The sequence below is a fragment of the Molossus molossus genome, unplaced genomic scaffold (assembly GCF_014108415.1).
Source record: "Molossus molossus isolate mMolMol1 unplaced genomic scaffold, mMolMol1.p scaffold_m16_p_7, whole genome shotgun sequence".
In the NCBI taxonomy this organism is placed as follows: domain Eukaryota; kingdom Metazoa; phylum Chordata; class Mammalia; order Chiroptera; family Molossidae; genus Molossus; species Molossus molossus.
Window position 1 is genome coordinate 1,962,319 of NW_023425401.1, and position 19,798 is coordinate 1,982,116.

At 59.9% G+C, this 19,798-nt stretch overlaps 1 protein-coding gene across 14 annotated transcripts in view; it reads left to right on the plus strand.

Moving 5' to 3' along the window:
• Window positions 1-18,914, plus strand: part of IKZF1 (IKAROS family zinc finger 1) — an 80,892-nt gene extending 61,978 nt beyond the window's left edge. For 13 of the 14 annotated variants that reach the window (XM_036247632.1, XM_036247631.1, XM_036247628.1 and 10 more), the window contains 4 exons: window positions 993-1,160; window positions 5,022-5,147; window positions 9,611-9,745; window positions 18,196-18,914. In XM_036247632.1, the coding sequence (XP_036103525.1) occupies window positions 993-1,160; window positions 5,022-5,147; window positions 9,611-9,745; window positions 18,196-18,899 (1,133 nt within the window). In that variant the 3' untranslated portion in view covers window positions 18,900-18,914. The remainder of the gene's footprint in view (window positions 1-992; window positions 1,161-5,021; window positions 5,148-9,610; window positions 9,746-18,195) is intronic. The other variant, XM_036247639.1, reaches the window with a different exon arrangement.
• Window positions 18,915-19,798: the final 884 nt, after the last annotated feature.

Sequence of the window (19,798 nt, forward strand, 5' to 3'; positions counted from 1 at the left end):
CGTCTCCCTCGAACGTGAGTCAGGTGCCACGGTGGCCCGTGACCGCTCCGCGGCCTGGTTGCCACAGACTTCCGTGTCCGCCCCGTGGGGTCCAGAATAGAAGTCAGCTGGTCGCTGGCCACCACGCCCCAGCACCACCCTGGAGAGAAGTCCTAGTAACAACCAAATGGCTTCAGAACATCTGTAGTGGGGACGTCACTCATGCCCGGTGGACATGCACCCGTCACAGCCTAGGGGCCTGGGGACGGTGGGGGACTCTGGAAGCCAGACAGTGCGGTCCGAGGGGCCGCCGGGACCCAGGCAGATGCGGGACTTTGGGACCACGTGGGGGTTCCCTCCACCTCGTCCCTTCTCGTGTTCTTGGGTCTTTCTCCTGTGTCTCCCTCGCTCCCTCCGTCTGTCTCCTTCCTGGTCTGCCTGCGCAGGGACGGACAGGTAATGGAGAAGAAATTGAAAGGGAAATACCGGGAGATGTAAATGAAAAGAAGTTATTATAACTGTTATAATGAACTGCCTTTCATTTAAATATAAGAATGTAACGCTGAAATGAACTTGTGATCCTGAAATGCATTTTTAATGAGTTTCCCTTTTATTTTGCTGCTTCAGTGACATATCTTAAAGACCCTTTGAAAAAAGCCACATTAAAAACCCCACCAAATGCCACAACACACAAAATTGGATATTGGTTTATTCCAAAACCACCGATCAGGAAGAGTGCCCCTTCATCGCGGACCGTCGCCGTCACTTTATTCAAATGAGTTTGAATTTGCATTGTGATGTGCCGTTCTGATTTAGGGAAAAAAATTAGATTTTCAGATCAAATTGACCCAGCCGGTGAAGCGTTAAGGAGCTGCCAGGTCTCGTCTGAAAGCCTCGTGTTCTATCAAACCTGCAGCCGGCGGGAGTCACCGCCCCGTGGGAACCAACTTTCCGACGGGGTGCCCCTTGCGCCCCGGGCTGGGCCCCGCTCACCACGCCCTGTCTCCCCCCAGGAGAGCGGCCCTTCCAGTGCAACCAGTGCGGGGCCTCCTTCACGCAGAAGGGCAACCTGCTCCGGCACATCAAGTTGCACTCCGGGGAGAAGCCCTTCAAGTGCCATCTCTGCAACTACGCTTGCCGCCGGAGGGACGCCCTCACGGGCCACCTGCGGACGCACTCCGGTAGGTCCTGGGGGCGGGCTGGGGCTCAGGGACCAGGAGGCCACCGGCGTGGTGTGGCGTGTGGGCGAGGGAGCCCTGCCTGATGGGCAGTCTGGTCCCGGGGGCAGCCCTCTGTCGGACACCGGCCACCCGGGTCACTGTGGTGGCCTCGGGGTCCCTGCCGTCCTGTGATGTCCTAGGAGGCCGAGGAGGTGGGGGAGGGGACTCACGCCCAGAGTCCCACTGTAGGTAGAGAATCTCAAAGGAGGCCCCTGGCCCCTTGGTCAGGCGAGTGGGTCTTCGTGAAGGGTGCCCAGCTGCATTCCCTGGGCACCTGCCACCGCCCAGAGCTCCGGAGCACACGCCTCCACCTGCCCGGGGAGCGGCGCCCCGTCCCGTCCCGCAGAGGGGTCAGCGCCACCGGCGCAGAGGTGACGTGCGGCCTCAGGGCGGCCGTCCCGAGTGGGTGCCGCCCGCGCCCGCAGGGCCCGAGTATGGCCCTCACAGCAGGAGCCGACTTCAGTTCAGAGTCCAGCTGCCAGATTTGGGCAGAGTCACCCCAGACAGTCAGAGGACCCCCCAAGTCACAGTGAGCCAGATGCTCCAAGTCCCCGGGAAGCAGGACTTGGGTTCAGACCCGCTGCCTCCTGAGGGCCCAGTGGCCTGGTCACCTGACCGGTCGGAGGGCACTGTGGAGCCTGCACGGTGTGCCGAGCCCTGCGGGGGCTCTGCATCCAAACCACCCTGTCCCCTGCCTCAGGACCCCTCCCAGCAGGCACTGGGAAGGAGCTCAGGCCTTCTCCTTCCCAAACGTGAGGGTGTCGCTAGTGTCGGCTTCAGAGGCCTCTGGCTGTGGCCGTTTCTTTGTCAGGCACGTACTGAGCACCCCAGGGCCCCTCCTGCAGTGGAGGAGACAGGCGGGTCCGAGGTGGGGTGAGAGCAGGTGAGGGGACGGTCAGCCTCCGGTGCGGGGGCTCAGGAGGGACCCCAGCAGAAGAGGGCTGGAGTCCAGGCTGGATGGCGGGTTTCTGAAGGCCACCGGGGTGCAGTCCCGTAAATGACCCGAAAGGGGCGCGTGTCCGCAGACGTGGGAGACACGTTCTCCTCCTGCGAGGGCAACCTGCGGAGTTTCACCCAGGGACAAGGGGACGGGGTCCTGGAGCCCAAGGGCTCAGCCCTTCCGCCCCTCCCATCCTGACCTCCTTCCCGGAGGCTCCCCCAACACTCAGTCGTGAACCTGTGACGATGGGGTGAGAAAGGAGCCGTACAAAGCTGGGCATCTCTCTTCCCTGTGGCGCAGGCAGGTCAGTGGGGTGACATGGAGACCGAGGCCACCCCCCTCCGGGATGGGGCAGGTGCTGAAGGCTGGGGAGGGTGTTGCTACAGGCAGCAGGGGGGACAGGGACCCCCAGAGTAGGACTGTGATGACAGTGAGCATTTAAAAACGTGTCCCCGTGTGAATAGTGAGAGGCCTGTGTGGTCCACATGGAGGGGAGGGTTTCGGGGAATAGAGGGACAGGCAGGGTCTGTGCAGGCTTCAGATGTGGGGATTGGGCGGCCTGGGCACAGTGCCCGCCGGGTGATGGAGGGCAAAGACACCTGGCAGACATCGTTTAGGAGGTGCCAGGCAGACACCAACAGGGGTGAACGGAATCAGGCACGGGGCTGGGGTGAAGCACAGCGTCCCCGGGGGCCTTGTCCTCGGCCCGTCCTCACCCCGATGACGCCGATCTGCAAGAGAACCTCTGCGTGTTCACGGGTCCTGCAAGCTTAGCTCTCTTCCCCTCCTGCTGCGAAGTCCGGACGTCAGTGTTCAGAGCACTCTGGCTGCGGGGCTGCGGTGTCCCCGAGGCGCGCCGGGTCCTGCCCTAGGTCTCTGGAGCGGTCAGCTCCGGACAGTTTGCTCCTGTTGTGGGTCCACCCGTGAGCGCGTTGATGATCCTGTCGTGAGAACACCGTCCTCGACCCCGGCCTGCCAGGGAGTCTGACACCGGCGGGGGCCCTGACAGCCACTCGGGAGAAATGACTCCGGTTCCGCAAAGCGACGTCACTGGGACGACGCGAACACGCCCGCCCGTCGGCAGACTCAGATGGGGCTACGTTTCTCTTCGGGAAACGGCCGTGCATCCTGCCAGAAACCCAGGCCCCTCCGGCTTCCCCAACAACCAACGCGGCCTGAGGTTCCAGAGACCCCCGGTCCCCGGTGCGGCCCCCACAGGAGGGGCGAGGCCGGCCTGCAGCCTGGGGAGGGCCCTCCCTTCTCGCCTGCTCCTGGCCGGCAGACAGACCTTCCTGAAGAGCAGGAGCCGTGCTTCAGGGCGCCCTTCAATTCTGGGGCTGCAGTGAAGGCACTTGGTCGGTCCCAGCGTCAAAACCAGTCACACACTCAGAAAAACAGATACTCAGACGCCGTGCCATCTGTGCAAGAACTTGCTCGAGGGATAGCTGTTTCGGGAAAGGCCATGGAGAGGTTATCTGAATTCTGTGAGTTTCTGCAGGCAGTACTCAATAAAGCGCTCGATAAAGCGTGCAGTTTCCGGCAACATCGTGCATTCCAGTGTTCTTTCCCTGAGGTTAGGGCTACGGCACGATCAGTGAAGACTTTTCTTCCGCTGTTAAGTGGGCCAGAGTTCAGATTTTGTGTTATGGTCTTAGTCTCCTTAAACCATCGCTTCTGTCCACCCAAGGAAGAGATTTCACCAACACAAGCTGTGGGTAAACCGTCTTACCACCCATCCCTATTTGGAGGGTATTGATTTGTATAGAATACTTTCAAGTGTGTGAAATCTCATGTTACGCGAAGGAAGACGATGATGCTGGTCTTAGAAGGGAGACGTATGTCCTTCACATAAGGACGGAAGATGCTCTGTCCGTTGCGTCTCCTGCAACGCTGTGTATTGAAGTCTGGAAACATGGACGTGATGTGAAGCCTGGTTTCATATCCTTCATGCTGCTCAGTAAAAGTCATGAAGAGCTGAACTTGTTGCACAGACCTGGCCACCAGCCAGGGGCGTTTAAATTTCAATCCATTCAAGTTAACCCAAAGGAAAACTCCGCCCTCACTGACACAGGTCCCGACACTCCAGCCCACAGGTGGCCGGCGGCCGCCACACTGAGCCCACAGGTGGAGAGCTGCCCCCTGAGGAGCACGTCCTGTTGTCCCAAAGGAAAACTCCGCCCTCACTGACACAGGTCCCGACACTCCAGCCCACAGGTGGCCGGCGGCCGCCACACTGAGCCCACAGGTGGAGAGCTGCCCCCTGAGGAGCACGTCCTGTTGTCCGGGGCAGTCTCGAAACCACGCCGGCCGGCGGCTCTGCGGGAGAAGGTCACCGCTTCTCTGTTCGAGCGAAAAAGTGCGTTTTGGAAAAGAAATGCCCGTTTCATTACAAATCCTCATCTGTAAGGTTTCTCAGCGACCTCGAATTATCCCGTTCAGACTGGAATGGACTTTGTCTTAGGACCTAGAAACATGTCCTGCCCCAGCCCCGGCGTGGACGGGACAGGAGTCTACCTGAGGAGGTGGACCTGTATGTACTCAGCCAACACGTCCTCCCGCCCTCTGCCCAGGTGACCTGCCCGCACTGTGACCCCCGGAGGTCCTTCCAGTTAAAGGCCAACGTCAGCGTTTCAGGCAGGAGAGATTCGGTGGTCACTAGCGTGGACGGATTAAGATGGACGGGACTCCCCGGGGCCCTTGGGCAAGCAGGGACACCCCTCAGCCTGAGCATTGTGAAAGGTAGCGGTTCTGGCCAGCCTGGGTGCGCACGCTCTCGAGAGCGGCGTCTTTCGACGACGTTCTGGTGTGACTGTGTTACGCGCATGCCCCTCACCCTCAGCGGCGTTTAATGGGGGTCTCAAACCCCGTTCTGTTTTCTGCAGTTGGTAAGCCTCACAAGTGTGGATATTGTGGCCGAAGCTATAAGCAGCGCAGCTCTTTAGAGGAACATAAAGAGCGTTGTCACAACTACCTGCAGACCATGGGCCTCCCAAGCACGCTGTACCCAGGTAAGCGCCAGGCCCGCCCCGCCGCGGCCACCCGCCCACCCAGCCTTGGGCCACTGACGCCGCAGCTGCTCGGGGGCACCTCCTCCTCCCTGCACGGGGAGCCTGACCTTCTGAACAGGACTAACGTAGCAGGACTCCCCGCCCACCTGATAGCTGGGGACATTTCTAAGATACTGGTGACCCTTGATATTTTGGGGTTGGTTTTTTGGGGGGGTAATTTTTGTAACCTGGAGTATTGATTACTTCTTTGCACTTAGTTAACAAGGTAGAATTTGAAGTTTTGTGGAAATTTTTTTTTCATGGAATGTGTCCCCCAAGACCCTCCAGGCCGTGTTTGGTCACTGGTATGAGAGAGAGCGAGCTGGATTGGGCCCTGAGGTCCCCGGTGGGCGCGGTCCCCGGAGGTCCAGGAGGTCCCCAGCGAGGCGTGGTCTAGGGAGGTCCAGTCCTGGGAGGTCCCCAGGGGGCGAGGTCCTGGGAGGTCCCCGGCGGGTGCGGTCCCTGGAGGTCCGGGAGGTCCCCAGTGCGGCGTGGTCTAGGGAGGTCTGGTCCTGGGAGGTCCCCAGTGGGCGCAGTCCCCAGAGGTCCGGGAGGTCCCCGGAGGGCGCGGTCCCTGCCTCCTGAGTGCCATGCCTCACACCACACCCCATCGCCTCTCAGAGCTCACTTGACCACAGCCTTCGGTCACGAAAGGGACAGCTGGGGGAGGCGAGTCCGAGGCGGGGTTTGCGCGGGGATCCAGTGTTGTGGCAGGCACCCCTGCCTGGTTAAGACGGGAGGAACTTAGGACTAGACCCACAGAACGTACCCTCTCCCTGAGCACCACTGATGTAGCAGGGCCCCTGGGCACACGACCCCCGGACACACCGCCCCCGGGCACACACCGCCCCCCCCCCCGACACACCGCCCCCGGGCACACCACCCCCAGACACACCGCCCCTGGACACACCGCCCCCGGGCACACCGCCCCCCACACACACACTGCCCCTGGTCACACCGCCCCCGGGCACACGGCCCCCGGGCACACCGCCCCCCCACACACACACCGCCCCTGGACACACCGCCCCCGGGCACACCGCCCCCCACACACACACACTGCCCCTGGTCACACCGCCCCCGGGCACACGGCCCCCGGGCACACCGCCCCCACACACACACACCGCCCCCGGGCACACACCGCCCCTGGACACACCGCCCCCGGACACACCGCCCCCGGGCACACACCGCCCCTGGACACACCGCCCCCGGGCACACCGTCCCGGACGGGGGAGAGTTCAGCTGAGAGTTCCGGAAGCCTCGGCCCTCTTTCCGACATGGGGAAGGAGTCCGCCAGGGGACAGAGTCTTTTCAAAATGCTGAATTGTAGTCGATGACGGTCTCTTGTTTCCATCGCGGCAAAGCGAACGTAGGACTCGGGATGGGAACCACCCTCGGCGTCCAGTGGCCCGTGTGTGCGGGGACACTCAGGCCAGGTGGGAAGGTGGTCAGGGAGCCTGAAAGGCACCTGGGTGTGGAGAGGCAGCTCCTCCAGGGCGGGGCGCACCAGCGCCGCCACCCGGCCGACCGCCGCTCTTTCGGACCTGACTCCTCTCGCTGCGTGATGGCACATTCATGAGGTGATCGCTGGCTTTCCTTCAGGGTCCAGGGTGTACTTCCAGAATGGAGAGGCGTTGGCGGTCGGTGGAAGAAAGAGACTAGATTTTAAAAACAATAACCACAGTAGTGATCTATCAGTTACTCGCTGAGGGCCAGACCTCGAGGTCGGAGAGGAAGGGATGTGGCCCTTTAAATAAAATGTAAACACTCAGATCCTGCGTTTATCTGTACAAAACTAAATTAATGGATCTCAGGCCCAAGTGCCGCTGATTAATGTTGAAATAGCCATTTATCTACTTGACAAATATTTACCAAGGACTTATCATCCACCGTGCCAAGCCCTATTAAGGACAGTGATAGGATATTCCCCTTTAAAACTCTGCACACAGACTGGGGAGGACAGGGAACAGGCCCGTGCACGTTGTCTGCTGTCCTCCCCCGAGAAAGGAGCTGTGACTGAGGGTGCAGCTCCCCGAGACCTCCCTCTGGGGACCCGCCGCGTCCCTGCCACCAGAACCTGGGCTCAGCCTCTAGTCCCGAATCCTCTTTGCAATGTGACCCTGAGCTCATCTCTTAATGGGGGTGAACCGTGCTGCCCGGCCACCCGCATAGGAAGAGCTGGGAGAGGAGAAACAGGCCTGAGCGCGTGGAGTGCACACGCGTGTCGCACACTTGAGTGCACACGCGTGTCGCACACGTACTTGGACATGCCACCGGACACATAGTTCCCTACCGTCGCCGACCTCAGTGAGCTGGGATGTCAGCAAGGGATGGACCACCCTGTGGCGAGAATCCGCTCAGCCCTGAAGTGTTCGTGTGTAACTGGGGCGCTCACACTGTTGGGGGTGCCCTCCCTCCTTCTCGCCTCTTCTGCCCTGCCCACGCCCCGAGACCAGCCCCACCCGCGCTCAGCTGGGCGCCCAAGCAGGCTCTCCCCTCTGCGCCCCCCTTAGCTGGGGCCTTGCTTCTAGATTCGGTGCAAACAGAGGCTGGCTTATGGGATGTGGAACAGAGTAAGTTTTAGGAACATAGTATCTTTGAGTACAAACATCTCGGGCATCTGGAGTAATTTCCTAGTGTGTGTGCGGTGCACACTTCGTTGGCTTGAGGCTCAGGTGCACAGATTGCGTCACGAGCCCTCAGCGGGAAACACACGCAGGACAGAGTGGCCCATGACCCAGGAGCGGGGGCTGACCTGTCCCTCACCGTGAGGACGCGGGGAGGAAGCCCTGCTTGCGGCCACCATGCCCTGCTCTCGGGAAGCCTGTTAGCGCCACGGGTCAGCGTGCGGCCAGTGACACTGAACTTGATGGGTGTCATGTGCAATCCCTCGTAGAAGCCAGGGTGCCACATGTGTCCATTTAATAAGAAACACACATTTCAGATGTTCAAAATGACACATACCAGGGGAATCGAGCAACGTGAAGCATGTTTTTTCAAAGTGGAGTTATTTTATGAAGACATAAAATGATCAGAAGTAACCCGAGCCCTGGCTGGTTTGGCTCAGCGGTTAGAGCGTCAGCCTGCGGTCCAGAGAGACCCGGGTTCGGTTCCCGCTAAGGGCACGTACCTCGGTTGCAGTTTGTCCCCGGCCCTGGTTGGTCGTGCGGGTGGCAGCCACTCGATGTGTCCCTTCACGTCGATGTTTCCCTCTCTCTCTCTTCCTCTCTCTCCATCCCACTCTGTCTGTACAAAAAAAAAAAAAAAAAAGGAAAAATGTCCTCAGGTGAGGATAAAAAAAAAAAAAAAAAATTAAAGAAAGAAGTAACCCGAGCAGGGAACCTGCGAGGGAGGGAGGAAGAAGGGCTGCCGGGCCGCCGCAGCGGGAACGACCACGTGGCAGGCGGGCCGGGCGGAGGGCTGGCGGCCACACGTGGCGTCTCCCCAGTCCACATGCGGTTTAACACCAGGCGGGTTTGGAAAGCTGACGGGAATCTGGAAACACATATTGGAAAGCACACCCGGAGAGGACCAGTGAGGGAGCTGGAAGGAGAGGGCTGTGTAGCACTGTGGGGAGATGTAGGTGCCGGACGGGGTCCCTGGAGGCAGACGGGTCGCAACAGAGAGGGTACGCTTTGCAGAGACCCCGCGATGACTGCAGCGGGGCTGGAAGGGACCCTGCGGAAACCGTGCTGGGGATGGACTGTCTGTTGGAGGGCGGTCAGCTTGCTTTATGAGCTTCGCGCACGGGAGGAGAACCGCGGGGACACGGAAGGGATGTTTCCAAAGCCCAGCTGTGAACACGACCGTGGATGAGAGTGTGCGGGACACAAAGTGTCTTCCCTGGAAAGAAAGGGACGGCATAGGAGGGACACAGTGGGCTGGAAGGACTCTCTCCACCGGCAGCTCCCTGAGGGTCCCCGACTGCCTGCAGCCTCGCGTGGTCTTGTTTGCTGCCTGTTTGGGGCCCAGGAGCTCCGGCTGTCTCCCCGAGCCGCCAGGATTTCAGGTGGCATCTCGACCGCTTCCTCTGCCTCTTGGTTCACCGTGCCCGGGAGGGCGTCGGACCCTGAGCTACGTCCGGCTCTGACAGTCCGGCTCGCAGAAGCCTGGCGTCAGGACTGACCGAGTCAGTGGACCGGGCAGTGTTAGAAAAGTTAAGAGGACTGGTCAAAGAGACGCAATGAAGCACAGTCCACTGGTCGGCCTCAGGGTCTTGGGGGGTGGCGTGCAGTGGGCAGCTGTCGTTAGCAGGTGGCACTGGGTACCTGTCTGCCTGGCAGGGTTGCGGGAAGATCAGACGTCACCTCTGCCCAGGGCCTGGCTCTTCTGGGTGTTGAGCCAACACGTCAGCGCAGCGCTGGGTGCAGCTGGGTCAGCTCCGCGCGGGTATTTCTAAACCGCCTCTCTCCTGTGTTTGCCCGTAGTCATTAAAGAAGAGACCAATCACAGCGACATGGCTGAAGACCTGTGCAAGGCGGGAACCGAGAGAGCCTTGGTGCTGGACAGGCTAGCGAGTAACGTCGCCAAACGTAAGAGCTCTATGCCTCAGAAATTTGTTGGTAAGAGTTCAACGTTTGCTGTCTCTTAAACATGACTGTGTGGGTGTTTTAGACTGTGCTCAGCGGAGGGAGGAGAAGGAAAAAAGTCTCGTTTTTCAGAAAGCAGAAGTGGACAAGCGTCACGCTTCTCCAGAACCTGGGAAACGTGTTGGGGGCCATGTAAACAGGGCAGGTGTCCCCCCACCCCGTGTGTGTGAGGCGATGCTGTGGGTCGAGGCCCTCGCGGGGGGCGGGGGGCGGGTCAGTGTGCACGGGTCACGGCATCGCCCGGACACCTCCTGCCCGAGCTAGACGTGGTCACTGTTCACACGCCGCTCACACTGCCCGGCACGTGGGCTGCTCTGAAGCCTTAGTGGGTGGAAGGGCCCAGCACCTGGCCCAGGAGAGCCCAGCAGAGAGGAACACGGACACGAGCGTTAGGTTCACAGGTGACTCTGCCTGTGTGGGTGCCGTGAGGGATGAATGCAGAGGAGGCGCTTCTCCTGCCGGAGCCTGTCCACGGTGGAGGGCAGACGGGGGCCCAGTGGCCGTCCCCAGGCTGACGCTGAGGGCAGGAAGGAGGAGGGGCGGGTGTGGGGGCAGATGCACCCGGCCGGGGACATGAGCACTGTCACCGTGGTGACACGGTTCAACCTCTCCCAGCTGTGGTGTCTCTGTGTGTCTCACGGGGTTTTATGGACATAAAGTAACAGCCATTTGAGAACATTGAGCAGCTATCAATATTAAGGCCCACCATTATCACCGGGACAATATAGACACAGGACCCTGGGGGAGGGTCACCTCCAGGTATGAGGGCCCTGGGGGTGGGTCACCTCCAGGTAGGAGGGTCCTGGGGGAGGGTCAAATCCAGAAAGGAGGGTCCTGGGGGAGGGTCACCTCCAGGGAGGAGGGCCCTGGGGGAGGGTCACCTCCAGGTAGGAGGGCCCTGGGGGAGGGTCACCTCCAGGTAGGAGGGTCCTGGGGGAGGGTCACCTCCTGGGAGGAGGGTCCTGGGGGAGGGTCACCTCCTGGGAGGAGGGTCCTGGGGGAGGGTCACCTCCAGGTAGGAGGGCCCTGGGGGAGGGTCACCTCCAGGGAGGAGGGCCCTGGGGGAGGGTCACCTCCAGGGAGGAGGGTCCTGGGGGAGGGTCACCTCCAGGGAGGAGGGTCCTGGGGGAGGGTCACCTCCTGGGAGGAGGGTCCTGGGGGAGGGTCACCTCCAGGGAGGAGGATCCTGGGGGAGGGTCACCTCCTGGGAGGAGGGTCACCTCCAGGTAGGAGGGTCCTGGGAGAGGGTCACCTCCTGGGAGGAGGGTCCTGGGGGAGGGTCACCTCCTGGGAGGAGGGTCCTGGGGGAGGGTCACCTCCAGGGAGGAGGGTCCTGGGGGAGGGTCACCTCCTGGGAGGAGGGTCCTGGGGGAGGGTCACCTCCAGGGAGGAGGGTCCTGGGGGAGGGTCACCTCCAGGGAGGAGGGTCCTGGGGGAGGGTCACCTCCTGGGAGGAGGGTCCTGGGGGAGGGTCACCTCCAGGGAGGAGGGTCCTGGGGGAGGGTCACCTCCAGGGAGGAGGGTCCTGGGGGAGGGTCACCTCCAGGGAGGAGGGTCCTGGGGGAGGGTCACCTCCTGGGAGGAGGATCCTGGGGGAGGGTCACCTCCAGGGAGGAGGGTCCTGGGGGAGGGTCACCTCCTGGGAGGAGGGTCCTGGGGGAGGGTCACCTCCTGGGAGGAGGGTCACCTCCAGGTAGGAGGGTCCTGGGGGAGGGTCACCTCCTGGGAGGAGGGTCCTGGGGGAGGGTCACCTCCAGGGAGGAGGGTCCTGGGGGAGGGTCACCTCCAGGGAGGAGGATCCTGGGGGAGGGTCCTGGGGGAGGGTCATGTCTGGGAGGGGACCCTGGAGCAAGGTCATGTCTGGGAGGAGACCCTGGAGCAAGGTCATGTCTGGGAGGAGACCCTGGAGCAAGGTCATTCTGGGAGGGGACCCTGGAGCAAGGTCATGTCTGGGAGGGGACCCTGGAGCAAGGTCATTCTGGGAGGGGACCCTGGAGCAAGGTCATGTCTGGGAGGGGACCAGTACCAGCCTCTGAAGCTGACAGTGACCTTCATGGCAGAGCAGGGCTGAGCCCAGTGCCCACAGTGGAGGAAGGGAAGGGATTCGAGCAGACAGATGAAAACCAGAAGTGGTGATGCTGGGGTGGGGGCGGGGCAGGGCACGAGGGACCGCGGAGGGGCAGGCATGACCTGGGTCACTCAGGTCCTGCAGAGAAGCAGTAAAGTGAGGTCCCAGGGAGCCCTGCCCGCGAGATGGAGGCCACGGTGAGAAACTTCCCTGACCCCACAGGCAGAACAGAACGTGGGCACTTTGTGGCTGGGGTGGCCCCTGGCGAGTGGAGACTGCAGTGTGCAGAGCTGAGGGGCGGGGTGGGGGGTGCTGCGAGGGGGTGGGGAGGGAGGCTGGAGAGGGGCACGCGGGGGTCATCACAGGGCCTCGGTGACAAACTGAGTCGTGGTGACTCCGGTGCAGTGTGTCCCCGGTAGAAGTGACCGAGCCGGGCTCTGGGAAAACGCGAGTTCTGTTCTCAGTCTCCAAGGACTTGTGGGCGAGGAAGCCCCCGGGAGCCCGGGAAAGGTGTGGGCCGAGCGGAAGGGTCTGACGGGGGCTAGCGGCCCATGGGGCTGGGCTCCAGAGGCTGCCCACAGGACGACAGAACAGGGAGCCCCAGGCAGAGGCCAAGGTCCTGGGCTTCATTGCAATCCGCTTTGAATAGACGGTGTCGCAGGTGGAGGGTTGGGGAGGAAGGAAGTTAGAGGCACTTTCAAAGCACTGGCTGGGGACACAGCAGGGAGCCACCCACCCGTGTGAGCCTTCAGGCTGTGAGGCGGGAGCCCTTGCACTTCCTGAGCAGAGCGGGGTGACGTTCTGAGCCCAAGGAGGCTGCTGGTGGGGCGTCGAGTCTCCCCGGGCGGCGAGGGGATGCAGGGCTCACTCCTCGTGCAGCAGGGACAGTGGCTGGGTGACAGGGAGATTGTTAACAGTCACTGACCTTGGGAAGCTGGAGACAGTCCCTCCTCCAGGTCACTGCCAAGGGGCTTTGTGGGTGAACATGGGCCTGTTTGAGGTTTTGGAGACTTCTAGCCCAATGAGCCTGCTGCAGCCACGGGGTGAACCCACAAAGAGCCTTGAGCCCTGGCGGGTGGCTCAGTTGGTTGGAGCATTGTCCCGTACACCAAAAGGTTGAGGGTTCGATGTCCAGGCAGGGCACATGCCCAGGTTTCGGGTTCTATCCCCAGTCAGGGTGCGTTCAGGAGGCAACCGATCAATGTTTCTCTCTCACATCAATGTCTGTCTGTCTGTCTGTCTCTCTCTCTGTCCCTTATTCTCTCTCAAATCAAATTTTTTTTAAAAAAAGAACTTTGATCTGGGGTCCATGGAAGCTGTGCACTCTCCAGTCCGTCCAGCAGTGACCACCAGAAAGAAGGGCCTCGGGCAGCTGTGTGCCTGGCTCGTCTTGCCCCAGGGGGCTGGCGATTGGAAGTTAATTTCTAACACAGGGCTTTCCGTGTGCCGGGCGCTCAGTCACCACCCTCAGTTGTCACACGTTCTCTAAAATCAAAAGGAGATGGTCTCCAAGGTCCCCGTAGCTTCCTGATCCGAGTCCATCCTTCCGTGCACTCAGAGTGTGCAGGAATGAGCTACGACATGCACGCGGGCCCAGTAGGGGGCAGTTGGGAGCACTCCGGGTTGGCATCCGAGAGACTGGCTGGTGGCCTTGAGCACCTGGCTGGACTCAGTGTCCCCGTCTGTGAAATGGGCCTGATGCTTCCCGCTCTGCACCCTGGAAGGCACCTTAGAGACCTGAGCTGACACCCTCTTTCCAGGTCGGATGTTGCTCAGAACAGCATGTACTTCATTTGTGTGTGACTTGTGATGAAAAATGTTAAGGTGACCTTCGAGGTGAGCGTAAACAAGTGTTTATTTCGCTGGCAGCGTTCCCCACATTGTATGTGACCACGGACCTCATTCTCTGAGACCAGCAGACAGGTCGGAGGGACCACTGAGCCATGTCAGAACACGGACAAGGGACGTAAAAGGAAAACGACAGTGACCAATGCTCCCGCTGCCCGCTACAGTCATCTTAGTAAACTTCTCTAAGAAGTTTACTTTTTTTAAAAATAGTTGTTGCCCTGGCCCGTTTGGCTCAGCGGTTAGAACGTCAGCCTGCGGTCCACAGAGACCCGGGTTCGGTTCCCGCTAAGGGCATGTACCTTGGCTGCAGTTTGTCCCCGGCCCTGGTTGGGTCATGTGGGTGGCGGCCACTCGATGTGTCCCTTTCACATCGATGTTTCTCTCTCTTCCTCTCTCTCCTTCCCGCTCTATCTGAGTAAAAAATGGAAAAACGTCCTCGGGTGAGGATAAAAATATATATATATTTGTTGATTTATAGGGAGAGAGAAACATCGATGAGAGAGAACATCGACTGGCCGCCTCCTACACGCCCCCCACTGGGGATCAGGCCGGCACCTGGGCTCGTGCCCTGACCGGGGAATAGAACCGGTGACCTCCTGGTGTGTGGGTCGACGCTCAGCCACTGAGCCACACCGGCCCAGCAGCTCTGTATCTAAACAGAGAAAGGCTCAGACTCTGCGCTTTTTATGGCTACTTCAATTCTTAAATTTTTAGAATATTTCCGTTACAGTTGCCAGTCACGATTGTACTGGCGTCTGGTGTCACTTTCTGTTTATTTCCGTGATCTCGTCACTGACTGGGCTTCAGAGTCACGCGGCTTTTCACGCGAAGGTCGTGGGCGTTCTCTGTCCACAGTGGTTTGTGTCTGAGGGCAGCTGCCCTTGCCCTTCGGCCTGGAGACCCGCTCGGCCGAGTGGTGGTGCCAGGCCACCCCGTGTGCCCCTGAGAGCCCCCAGATCTCGCCTGGACGATGGTGGCGAGATTTTCACTCTCCCACTAAATGCCCAAAGAGTTGTTTTTTTTTAGCCTTCGAGTTAAATACCCTCCCCAGGGTGCGATTTTGTGTTCTGCATTCTGGATAAAAATGCCCTGCCACTTTCTTATAGGGACTCACCCCCTTTTCTTTCTTTATTTCTGGGAAATTCTCTATCATGTTGCATCCACTGGGGTTCGTCCTCGGGGATACCAGTTGTCCTGTGTTGCATTGTCTTCCATACCCGTTAGCATTTCACTTTTGTTTCTTTCTTTTCATGCGTTTGCTGTCACCCTCTGGTGTTTTTCCGCTTGGCCAGAGATTCTGCAGTCAGTGTTCGTGCTCAGTGCTTCCTGCGTCCCCTCCGTGTGTGAGACCCGCAGGGACGCTGCCGGACACGTTGTCCCCTGTGAGCCGCAGTCTCCCTTGCCCGTGTCGGCCTGCAGGTCCGCGTGCTTTCTGGCAGCGTGTTCTTTCGTCGCGTCCACGTCAGAAAGCGACCATGAGCCATTTCCTCTGTTCTCCGAACTCAGCGCTTCTCCCAGGATGGCTCCGTGGTCGGTGCTATTTCCTCTCTCCCTGTGCGCTGCGGAAAATATGTTCTCAGTACCAAGACGTGGCTTTTCATCTCGCTGGTTCTGCTCGGGCTGATAACGTCTGAGTGATGTTTTGACATCCTTCCCACCGTATCTGAGACTTCTTTTTTTTTTTTTTCCTGTGAGAGCTATCGACTTTTCTAACTCTTGAAAGAATGCCAAGGCAGGGGTGGAGGAGTTCGGGGAGACGGGCTCGCTCCCCCTCGTGCTGAGACTGGGTGAAATGCCCCAAACTCATCACTGAACCCGGTTGGGAGTGCTCCCCTCCCCCAGGGGAGATGCTGCCCTTCGGCTGTGAGCCCGTCGGTGCAGGGCACCGGGGACTTCACTCCAACCTCGGGCTCGCTCGGCCAGCATCACCTGCTTCTCGCTGGCCGAGATGTCAACTGTTTTTTATCAGAAGTGGGAGGAAAAAACACCTGTTGCACGAATGTGCTTCCAAACGGGAGTGTTGGGGAAATGCCGAGGACGCTGTGATTCGGTCCTGCAGCTTTTGGAAGAGAGAGCGTAGCCACGCCTTGCCGTGCCTCTCCTCTCCCTGGCCCTTGACGTTTTCAAATCGGTGTTTCATGAGAATATGTGCCTGTGTTCAGCCGGTTGCCAAACTGAATTGCGTGGGTTTTTATTTTTATCACTTAATGGAATATTGGGGAAGAGAAGTCCTGTGGCTGCCTCACTCGGCCACAGCCATCTGAACTGTGTGTGTTTCCCCCCACACACCCATTTGTTGTTGCTACCAAGCTGAGCAACAGAGTTCAGTGGTTGCTCGGGAAACCACAGAGCCGTGACTCTGGGGAGGACCCAGGTAATTAGGCAGGAAAGCATCCTTTGGGTGGGGCTCTGAGCACTTTTCTGTCTACAAGACTTGTCGACAAAGCCATTCTCTGGCCTGGGGGTAGGGCCGACGGGGGTGCAAGCCGGAAGGGCCGAATTCTGCTTTGGGGTTAGTGTGATAAGACCTTCAGCATCGCAGCACAGAACAGAAGAGGGGGAAGAAAGTGGCTTCTGTTGTGCTGTCCAGCCCCCCCCCCCGACCTCTGACGGAGAGAAGCAGCCCTCTGCGCTCTCCAGCCCTTCTCCTATCGACACTCCCTTCTGGCCGGCGCGACGGTGTCGCTGGCCACCGGCCTGCTTTCTGTCTGTGATCTGAGGATCACGTGGCACGTGACCAGGGCGTGTGCTGCTCTGACCACTGGTAGGTTGAAATGAATGGCAGCCAAGCCGGGATGTGCGAAATATCCATGACAACGTGAGAAATGAGCCCTAAGGACGCTTTGTGGGGGGGATGGGGCACATTCCTGGGCCATGATCAGTGGTCACAGATTTAAAACAAGAATTGTTGATAAGCCTATAAACTGGGGGGGTGCTTTATGGCATGGTTTAGCCTCCTGTTGCTGAGGTTGGGCAGACCTTGGTGAGAGGTGTGGGGGTCGTCCTCTGCCACCACCCCACCAGCCACCCTCAGCGGTACCCCAGACTCTTGGGGGAGCTGAGAAGTCATTCCCTTTCCTTCACCCCTCCCCCACCCGGCCCTCCCCTGGCACCCCGAGAAGGGCTTCCTGTCTCCAGAGCCTTTGGTGACTTCAGTGGTCCCGTGGACAACGCCTCCGCTGGGTCTAGCCCTGCCCATCGGTCCAGCGCTGGCCCCACTCACCCTGTGCCCAGGGCTCTGGCCCCACCATCTCCCGAGCCTCCAAAGCCCCAGGCCTGGCTGACCCATCCTCCGTCTGGGTCCTGGGTGGCTGTCCCTGAGAGCCTTCCCCAGAGGGCGCGGTGACATCAAGGGTTGAAGTCGGAGTCCTGTGTGCTCTGTGCTGCTGAGGGGGACCGTTCTCGCCCCCCTCTCGGCCCCGCCCGGTCCGTGGTAGAAGCTCAGTGAAGGTGTGTTGACAGGAGGAAAGAACAGAGTGAGGAGCACAGTGCGAACACGTCCACAGCCCTGCCAACGGGCAGCCTGGCCCGCGGCTGTGTGAGGCATCTGAGGTTTCACACTGAACTTGCAGCCCAGATATGGGGGAGGTCTGTCTTCAAAGACACGTGTTTTGTTTCTTTATGAAGATGGTCACTCCAAAGCGAATCCCCAGAAGGCAAAGCTAGGCTCAGATCTCAGCTTCCTGGGGATCGAGCTTCCTCAGACCGTGAGCTCAGGCAGAGGGTGCCCATGGGCAGGGGTACCCACTGGCCGGGCCCCGGCAGTAGCTTCCTGGGCATCTCAGTCATTTTTTTGAAAGAACGGGTCAATGACACACCTTCTCCCTGGGGGCTGGACTTGTGGCCGGCTTCCCACACACCTCTCTGCGGCACATGGTCTCGGGGCTGCTGATGAGGCAGAAGCAGTGGGGTTTCGGGGGGGGGGACCCTGTCGGGGCCCTCAGCCGTGGCGGTCGACGGGAATGCCACCGTTCTGCCCCACAGGTTACACCGCCCTCATCCGTTTGGATAGAATGGTCTTCCAGAACACTGAAGCTCCGAATTTAAAACACATTACATAATATTCTTTTAAATAGACACATTGCACAGTATTGGGAGTAGTCACATAATTGCATATTTTTATGAAACAAATGTGTGATGAATTTTAAATGTACGGTCCACCAGAACACCGTATTGAACATACGCCCTTTCAGTGTTAGGCTGAACTGTCATCGTGCTTAATTCTAATCGAAATTATGAAAGGACACAGCCCTCGGTGCAGTCCATTGAAATCCGTGCTTTTAAAGGGACAGGGATCATCTTTGTCTCTCTGAGTCGTTGACGCATTTGTCCACCGGGATTGCTTGAAAGGCCCGCTCTGGGCCGACCGCTGTGCTGCGTGACCGCAGGGCTGTGCCAACGTCCCCCGTTTGCAGACACCCCGAGGTTGGGCGCCCCCGGGGTGGAGATCCCAGCGGTTACCTGCACGGAGGTACCGGCCTCGCTGATTGTCACCTGCCTCCCACAGGGGACAGGTGCCCATCGGACCTGCCCTACGACAGCAGCTACGAGAAGGAGAGCGAGATGATGCAGACCCACGTGATGGACCAGGCCATCAACAACGCCATCAGCTACCTGGGGGCCGAGTCCCTGCGCCCGCTGGTGCAGACGCCCCCGGGCAGCTCCGAGGGGGTCCCGGTCATCAGCCCGCTGTACCCGCTGCACAAGGGCCACGGGGAGGGCCCCGGGAGGTCCAACCACTCCGCCCAGGACAGCGCCGTGGAGAATCTGCTGCTGCTGTCCAAGGCCAAGTCCTTGTCGTCCGAGCGGGAGGCGTCCCCGAGCAACAGCTGCCAAGACTCCACGGACACGGAGAGCAACACCGAGGAGCAGCGGGGCGGCCTCATCTACCTGACCAACCACATCAGCGCCCACGCCCGCAACGGCCTGTCCATCAAGGAGGAGCACCCGGCCTACGACGTCCTGCGGGCCGCCTCCGACAGCTCCCAGGACGCCTTCCGGGTGATCGGCACGAGCGGGGAGCCCTTGAAGGTGTACAAGTGTGAACACTGCCGGGTGCTCTTCCTTGACCACGTCATGTACACCATCCACATGGGCTGCCACGGCTTCCGCGACCCTTTCGAGTGCAACATGTGCGGCTACCACAGCCAGGACAGGTACGAGTTCTCGTCCCACATCACGCGGGGGGAGCACCGGTTCCACATGAGCTAAGCCCCCGCCGCAGGGTCGGTGGACGACGCCCGGGCTCCCGCCCGGCACCGGCAGCATGGACTGGGCGGCCACCCTGTGCTTCCCCCACCAGGGGGTCTCCTGTTCTGTTGTTTGGTTTTTGTTTCTTAAGTTGCTTAGGAATTTAATTTCGTTTTGAAAGCCAGAGTTGTGTTGTCAGACGCAGGGTGACCCGGAGGCCCTGCCACGCTGGGGGACTGGAGACCACCTCATCGCGAGGCCCCCTCCTCACGATGTGCCATTTTGTGACGACAGGCCCGAACCTGGGAAGGACTGAGCTGGCCCCGTGCGAGCTCAGCACGTGCACACCAGGTGTGCTTTCCCAGACCCCAGAGACAGTGAATTCGGTTCTCGAAGTGGGTTCTGCCAGGGGAGCCCAGGAGGAGAGGCCCCGCCCCAGCAGGACCTCGGCTGTGGGTTCTCCCGTGCACTGCAGGAGACGTAGCAGCCTCCCTGGTCACTACCCCGTCCTCACAGTCAGCAACAAATCCCTCGCTCCATTGCCCAGTGTGCCCTGGGGTGCACTGCAGGAGACGTAGCAGCCTCCCTGGTCACTACCCCGTCCTCACAGTCAGCAACAAATCCCTCGCTCCATTGCCCAGTGTGCCCTGGGGTGGGGCACCCCTGGTAGAGAACTCTCGATGAATTCTAAACCCACCGGAGGTCTGGGAAGCCTTCCAAAGAGAACGGCCCCGGAGGAATGTCCTGGTCAGCAGCCCGGAGCCTGATTTGTGTCCCTCTGGAGCTATTGTAAATTTTATAAACGAATTATCCACCTGCAGAAACATCCCCTCTCCTGTGCATCTGAGCTGGGTTCAAAGGACGGAGCCCACAAAGATAGGGCTCCTGAGCTAGGGGTTCCTTGCATACAGAACGGTGTG